Source organism: Sinocyclocheilus anshuiensis, unplaced genomic scaffold (assembly GCF_001515605.1).
Source record: "Sinocyclocheilus anshuiensis isolate Anshui unplaced genomic scaffold, SAMN03320099.WGS_v1.1 scaffold1044, whole genome shotgun sequence".
Lineage (NCBI taxonomy): Eukaryota > Metazoa > Chordata > Actinopteri > Cypriniformes > Cyprinidae > Sinocyclocheilus > Sinocyclocheilus anshuiensis.
Window position 1 is genome coordinate 76,862 of NW_015548237.1, and position 8,387 is coordinate 85,248.

The 8,387-nt window shown below is 39.7% G+C and overlaps 1 protein-coding gene across 1 annotated transcript in view; it reads left to right on the top strand.

Annotated features, from left to right (window-relative positions):
* Positions 1-8,387, top strand: part of LOC107654779 (transcriptional regulator ATRX-like) — a 64,844-nt gene that overhangs the window by 11,801 nt on the left and 44,656 nt on the right. Inside the window, exons 9-10 of the mRNA XM_016442029.1 lie at positions 1,334-3,174; positions 8,159-8,225. Of these exons, the coding sequence (XP_016297515.1) occupies positions 1,334-3,174; positions 8,159-8,225 (1,908 nt within the window). The remainder of the gene's footprint in view (positions 1-1,333; positions 3,175-8,158; positions 8,226-8,387) is intronic.

The following is an 8,387-nucleotide window of genomic DNA, read 5'->3' on the forward strand; positions in this document are numbered from 1 at the left end:
ATGCCCAGGAGACTACAGGCTGTCATTAAGGCTAAGGGCTGCCCGACTAAGTATTGATAGTTGTGTAAATACTGTCATATAACAGCTGTCAAATTTTTGGTTGATTGTAATCCATAACATACCTTTCTATCAAAGTTATTTAACATTATCAAGCTGCACTTGTTCTGACACAGTTTAACTCTTGAGTTCTTGTTATATTTTATTACCATTTTCTAAACTATAGCAAATAATGTGAGAAATGTTGAAGGTGTCTGAATAAATTTTGGTTTGACTGTATCTATTTGATAAATTAAGTTAACCAACTAACATTATACATACTCTTTTGGTTTCTGTAACCAATATTTTAAAAATTTACTCGGTATCGGCAAGTACCAAAAATAAAAGTATCGGTATCGGGCGAGTACTGGAAAAAGTGGTATCGGTGCATCCCTAATTATCATGAATGTGTGTGGAAACAACGTGAATGTACGGAAATTTCTGTGCCTGTGCATAAATACAATGTGTGATCAGTGCGTCAAGAGCACTCATACACGCATTATTATAACGGACTTACGCATGCTTACTGTACGATTCCTGTACGCCACCGCAATCGTCTTTACCTTGATTGCAGTCTTCATCCATCAAAACTTTACTAGCGAGACTGGTTATCCAGTCGAGAAACCGTAGTTTGCGTCTCATCTGGCCATACAGCGGTGGGATGTTGACAATCCGTTCAGTCTGTACTTCACACAAGTGCGTGTGATGTGTGAGTGCTCGCGCTCTTTAGAGACGATCACAGAATATGACAGAGCTCGTGTTTAAAAGCCAAACACACTGGAATGAATAATTCACTGAAAACGCAGTGTTTTGGTATTAGCGCAGTGTATTAGCGCTGTTTTGGACGAATTGTTTGAATGCATTCGCTTACTGGATCATTGGGCTGAAAACTTTCCCGGAGTTTAGCAGCTTAAAATTATCTAATCGCAAGCAGAGTAGCAAAATTGGGTTAAAGGGTTAGAATAGAAATTGTGCTTCAGTAATTTTGCGTTAATTGCGTTAAATTATTTTAACGCGTTAAGGATTGTAAAATTAATCGCATGCGTTAACGATGACCGCCCTAATATATACATTAAAAAACAATCTCTCCATGTTTTGAACACTGCTCAGATGTCTTTATTTGAACTGGAGTCATTCTCATATTACAACTTACAACTCTTGCTGGCTACTAATAGTGTCTTTAGTAGATCTTTCACAGTCAAATGAGCTACTATGTTACTCAAATAGAGTGTAGAAAAAGAGCAGTCAGTTCCAAAAGGGAAATTTAATGATTTAATGGATGTTATGTCTTTTTTAGGTGGTGTGCAGAGGGGGGTAATCTGATGTGCTGTGACTACTGCAGCAATGCCTTCTGCAAAAAGTGCGTTTTGAGGAACCTTGGACGAAAAGAGCTGTCTGAAATCATGAATGAAGAAAGCAAATGGCACTGCTATGTGTGCCGTCCAGAGCCGCTGCAGGACTTTGTTAAAACCTGTGAGAAAGTTTTGCTCAATCTGGAATCGTCTTATAGAAAGCCCAAGGGAGACGGTGACAAGACGAAGCGCGAAGATCGTAAACACAAGCATGGCAAACGAGAAAAAACTGCTGTAAATGGACAGGATTACGCCTCCGACGGAGCGGGATCGTTATCCTTTTCCTGTAAGACGTTGACGGTTCCGAAAGAGCTCGTCAAGAAGACCAAAAAACTCATCGAGACCACAAACGGTTTGAATCGTACTTTTGTACAATTCCTCCAGCACACGTCAAAAGGCCGTGAAGTTGGCGCCGTAAGTAATAGACACTTAAAGGCCTTCAAATCGGTTTTGGCCGATCTGAAAAAGGCCCACGTGGCTCTGGAGGAATCACTGGAAAAAGAATTTGAATCGAAAGGCCTCAAGTTTCAAAACGGAGAGGAGCAAAGACCGGCACACAGTCAAACAGATCATACCGTTGTTAACTCAGTCCCTGCTCCTGTCAGAGAAGATGGTTTGGATTGCACCGCCAAGGACCAAGATGAAAACCAACAGGAAAGTAACTCAGCTGATGTTGAAATGAAGGAGAGCCTTCCACCCTCTCCAGAAGGACCTCAGGATCGGTCTGAAGAAAGTGAAGCTCAAGAAATGGCAGATAACCCTGACTTTGAGGAAAACCCAGTGCCAGCTGGGGAAGCGTCTCTTGATAAAGACATTGTGTCTATTCCACCGTCTGTCCCAGAGGAGCTCTTTGAGATGGTCGAGAGTCTTGCGGTAAAGAAAGAAGACCGTGACGATAGCAACTCGACTGGTTCCAGTGATTGGAAATCAACGTCCAATGCTGGGGTTGTGGAATCCAATAAGAGCCTTACAAAACTGGGTAGAAAACTTGTTGTCAAACTAACACCTGTTCCTCTTAAAATCACCATAAAACGAGATAAGAGTCAAGAACAGTCGCCTTCAGAAGACTTGCCAAAGGAGGCTCAAGATAGCAGACGCTCCCCCAGGATGAAGACCACACCGCTGCGCAAGTCACCAGAGACGAAGCGCAAACGCAAACCGAGGTCGTCAAGGGATAAAGAAAAGCACAGCGACGCAGTGAAGGAGCAGTGCGATTCAGACTCAGATGAAGTCCCTGAGGTCCTGCAGACTGCTGCCTTGAAGGCCAGCTCTGATGAGAGCGAACCCGAGAACGCTTCTGGAAAAGGTACCAAGAAGAAGAAGGTAGCTTCCCGCTCTGCTGAGAAAGCAAAAGCGAAGCCAAAGCGTAAACTCGATATGGGCTCCTCGGATTCAGAACAGAGCGGCAAGTCATCAACAGCAAACAAAAGGAGGCCCAAAAAAAAGAAGGGCAGAGAATCTGACTCCTCGAACCACAACTCTGATCTTGAGAAACAGATGAAAAGCCTGTCCAAGATCGGCAGTGGGAAAAAAACGTCCAAAGGTGTCAAAAAGGAAGAGAGTGAATCCAGTAAAGAGGGCAAGAAAGGCCCTAAAAGGTCATTCGAGAGGAAACGGCGGTCACAGAAAGAAAAGGCTAAAACCAAGGAGGAGTTTTCCTCCAGTGATGAAGAGCAGGAGGAGGAGGAGCAGGCCGCTAACTCGGACGAAGACAGCGATCAGCAGAAGATTAAACCAATTCTTGAGTCCGTGATGGCTAGTATTGATGGTTTCCATCAGTCATCAGGTCAGTCGAAAAAAAGGTTGAACTAAGATCAGTTTTATGGCAGGAAGTATTAGCTGCCTATTGATCATTGATTTCAAATTGGGGAAAATAAAATGTTAGAAGAAAATCTACGAAATTACTTACTGTCCCCGTAAAATGCTGCCATTAATCTTGAACCGCACCTCCTGTTGGCTGGTTTATTAGCGGCAGTTTCCAAACGGGTGGCGCTGAGGGGGACCACATAAAAATTCTGAAATGGAAATGATTAAATACTACAAATTCTTAAATAATGTACAACATTTCTAATGTTTTTTTTGAGAGGGTAAATGAGGATTAATACAAACTCGATCATTATGAAATGTGTGTGTGTGTGTGTGTGGGGGGGGCTACATCGGTGTGTAAGTCAGTCATTTTTTTATTACATTTTTTTATTACATTTTTATTACATTCAGAAATAAGGTAAAACACAGGTAAGCATTTATTTGATTATCCATCACTCCACAATACATAATTTACGTTTACATTTTAATGCTATTAAGAACAGAAATGAAAAATAAAAGTATAAAACAAACAAATTATAGTGCCATTCATTTAAAAAAATAGCAACATTGAAGCTACTGGCATTTTGGTAATGCATTGTACAAATACACAAATGTTTTGCATGCTTGTTGTTATTTGCATTATATATAATACAAGTTGAAGCATGTTTCAGATGATAAAGAAAAGTGACTTGCATCAGGAATATATGTTATATAGGGTTGGGAAGGTTACTTTGGAAATGTAATGGGTTATAGATTACAAGTTACCCTATTTAAAATGCAATAAAAAGTGTAACTAACTATTTCAATTACGTTATTAAAGGATTGTAACTGATTACATTTGATTACGTTTCTAAATTTCTAGCTGATGTTTTGATACTGAGGCCCTGTCCACACGAACGCGGTTATTTTTAAAACCGCAGCTGTTTCTACGCGGTTAGGCCGTTCGTCCACACGCAAACGCAGCACCAGTTCACTGAAATACGAACATTTTTGAAAACGCCTGCCAGGGTTAAGATTTTCAAAAACTCCGTTTGCAGTGTTATCGTGTAGACAGCAAAACCGGAGTTTTTGGCTTGTGACGTCGGAGCCTGTGCTGTTATCTCCGCCTACTAGAGACTTTTTCAGGCTTCTGATTGGCCAACATGGTTTTACGGTTGAGATTATATCGCCACCTGTTGGTTAGGCATGCTCTTGACAGGGCGTCATAGCTTGCATTTGCGTTTTCATGTGGACGGAGATTTTTTTTTAAACGGAAGAAGGAAAAACTCGTTTTTTAAAAATACCCGTGTACGTGTGGACATGGCCTGATACTGTTATGATACTGTTTTTGAAATCAAATCTTTGCAGAGTTTGACAGGAAACACCGGCATCTAACAATGCCAAACTAACAGTTCATCTTAAAAAAATAAAGCATATAAACCCAAATAGGAAATAAAACAGTTATTAAATAAGCACGTGTCCTATTCTGTGTCCTAAACTCCTGAAACATTGGTGTCTTATATTTTAGAGCAGTCAAAGCAGTTTGGGATAGAAATCAATTAAATCTGCAAGTGTGTGTGTGTGTCTGTCTGATGTAACCCCTTGTGCAATCGATACCATTTTCATAAGTAACTAATTTAATTTCAATTTTTTTTTCTCAGTAACTGCAACTAATGACAGTAAAATTTATTTTGTAATTAAATTATATAACACCATCCATGTAACTAATTACTCCCCAACACTGGTTATATATGAGGACCAATTTTGCATCACAATGGTAAATAATTTACGTAAACCACCAACTTGCAGAGTGTTGTCTGCTTCAGTCGTTTGCATTCAGAGCTCAGATGTTTTTGATCTGCTTTCATGTTTTTTCTAGTGTCCTGATGTTTAGTCTCCAGCTGATTTCAGCATCAGCTTTGGGCAAAACTGTGTACTCACTGCCACTTTTGGAGTGCGGCACCTAGTGGCTCTCCTTTTAAAAAGACTGCCTAAATGAAAATAAACTGCACGTGCCATGCACACGGTACAGTGGGGAAAATATTTATTTGATCCCCTGCTGATTTTGAAGAAATGAAGGGTCTGTAATTTTTATGGTAGGTTTATTTTAACAGATAGAGACAGAATACCAACCAAAAAATCCAGAAAAAAACACATTATATAAAGGTTAGAAATTGAAATTGCATTTCAGTGAGTGAAATAAGTATTTGATCCCCAAGCAAAACATGACTTAGTACTTGGTGCAGAACCCCTTGTTGGCAAGCACAGAGGTAAGACGTTTTTTGTAGTTGGTCACCAGGTTTGCACACATCTCAGGAGGGATTTTGGTTTACTTCTCTTTACAGATCCTCTCTAAATACTTAAGGTTTCTTGGCTGTCGTTTGGCAACTCGAAGTTTCAGCTCCCTCCACAGATTTTCTATAGGATTGAGGTCTGAAGACTGGCTAGGCCACTCCATGACCTTAATGTGCTTCTTCTTGAGCCACTCCTTTGTTGCCTTGGTGGTATGTTTCGGGTCATTGTCATGCTTGAAGACCCATCCATGACCCGTCTTCAGTGTTCTGGCTGAAGGAAGGAGGTTCTCATCCAAGATTTTACAGTACATGGCCCGTCCATTTGCCCCTCAATGCGGTGAAGTCGTCCTGTACCCTTAGCAGAAAAACAGCCCCAAAGCATAATGTTTCCACCTCCGTGCTTGACTGTAGGGATAATGTTTTTGGGGTCATAGTCAGCATCTCTCTCCCTCCAAACACAGCGATTTGAGTTAATGCCAAAGAGCTAAATTTTGGTCTCATCTGACCACAGCACTTTCTCCCAAGCCTTCTCTGAATCATTTAAATGTTCTTTGGCAAACTTTAAACGGGCCTGTACATGTGCCTTCTTGAGCAGGGGGACCTTGCGGGTGCTGCAGGATTTCAGTCCATTGCGGCGTAGTGTGTTACCAATGCTTTGCTTGGTGACAGTGGTCCCAACTGCCTTAAGATCATTAACAAGCTCCTCCCGTGTAGTTCTGGGCTGATCCCGCACGTTTCTCATGATCATCCTTACCCCATGAGGCGAGATCTTGCACGGAGCTCCAGACTGAGAGCTCCGTGCAAAATAACCATCAAATTGATGGTTATTTTGAATTTCTTCCATTTCCGAATAATCGCACCAACAGTTGTCTCCTTCTCCCCAAGCTTCTTGCTGATGGTCTTGTAGCCCATTCCAGCCTTGTGCAGATCTACAATCTTGTCTCTGACATCCTTTGACAGCTCTTTTGTCTTGCCCATGGTGGTGGGGGAGGTTGGAATGAAAGATACAGATTGTGTGGACAGGTGTCTTTTATACACCTAACAAGCTGACATTAGGAGTAATTTCTTAAAGTGACAGGACTAATCTGTGTTCCACATGGGCACATAACCAATCTGTGGGAGCCAGAATTCTTGCTGGTTGGTTGGGGATCAAATACTTATTTCACTCACTGAAATGCAAATAAATTTCTAACCTTTATATAATGTTTTTTTTTCTGGATTTTTTGGTTGGTATTTTGTCTCTATCTGTTAAAATAAACCTACCATAAAAATTACAGACTCTTCATTTCTTTGTAAGTGGGCAAACTTACAAAATCAGCCGGGGATCAAATAAATATTTTCCCCACTGTATATGTGAAGTGAAACAGACCTAGACACAAAGATCACTGAACTGAGACATTAGTCCATATATTGCTACACACTGATGGAACATTTGAGAGTATTTAAGATGGATCCATTTTTAGATAGAAGACGTAGTCACTGTAATATAGATTAGTAAAAACTCTATATTACAGTAAAAAACTGTAATATAGAGTAGACTAGCTCGAAAAAAAAGTGTGCATTAACAGCTGGAATATAATGCAATTATATAATACACTGAACATTAGGGCTAGCCTTGACCAAAGATTGTCCTAGTCTACTATTAGTCGTTCATTTAAGCCATTAGTGGATTAAGCGCTCATTTATAATATCAATTCAATCATATTGGCATCTTATCTGCCGCTCTGCGCTTTCAGGTCAGAAAAGCAAATTTATCTTCTGCAAGAAATGAAAGCTATATTTGATATTGCACTTCCAGAGAAAGCAAAACGAAATTATTGGCAAGTGTGAAATGCGCTATACAACATGACGTGCCTTACCAAAGTCTAACAAGAAGAAAATGGGTCAAATAGAATTTGACATGTTAAATAGAATATGGTAAATAAATAGAATTTGATGTGTTAAATAGAATTTGCCATGCAAGTTGACATGTTAAATAGAATGAAAGGAAGAAACGTTTATAATCCCGTGCAACTATGAGAGAGATGTGAGTGAAGATTTGGGAAAAGAAAGAAGCGATTAATAACTCGTGGAATAAATTTGTGGAAAATAGGGTTTCCAGATCGCCTTTATATGGCTTACATTTACTCTCATGTACCCTCATTTGACACAAATCTAGATGTTTCCATGCTTGTGATGTAACACTTAATTGCTAACCTATTATTTCTTTTGTAAACAAAACTTTGTACTAATTCAGTGTCATAATATTAACCTAAAACAGCATTTGCAAACAAAAATTTAAATTGTACTGCTCGACCAGGGGCAGTTGTCAGGATGAATGGCACAGCCCTACCATAGGCTACATTATAGAAAAGCTAATAAATAACCGTGTAGCAGTGGTGATAACGATGTGTCCGTTACAGACTGCATGACTTCTCTATATCCTATGGAGTGTTTTTGTCTTTGTTTTTTGTATTCCCTGCAACAAACCGACTAATTAAAATTTGGTCCACTGAGTGTTTTCTTTGCCATTCTTGAGATGTGAGTGAAGATTTGGGAAAAGAAAGAAGACTATTATGGGCGGCTCTACTGAACACTGAGTGTCTTAGATCATTAGGTTCATCATCAGTGTTGTATAAACTAGTGTTTGGGGTAAAATTGATTGAATTTCACAGCTTATAAGTTGTTGTTTTTTTCTTCTTGTTTATGAAGGTGATGAAATTGAATTGAAGGCTGAATCCTCCCAGGTGGTGGATGATGACGATGATCCAGAGAATAGGTATGATTTTACACACTGAATTGTTTTTATGTCTGCTTAATCTACATTTACATTTAGTCATTTAGCAGACGCTTTTATCCAAAGCGACTTACAAATGAGGACAATAAAAGCAGTCAAAACTAACAAAAGAGCAACAATATATAATTGCAAATTATAAGTCTC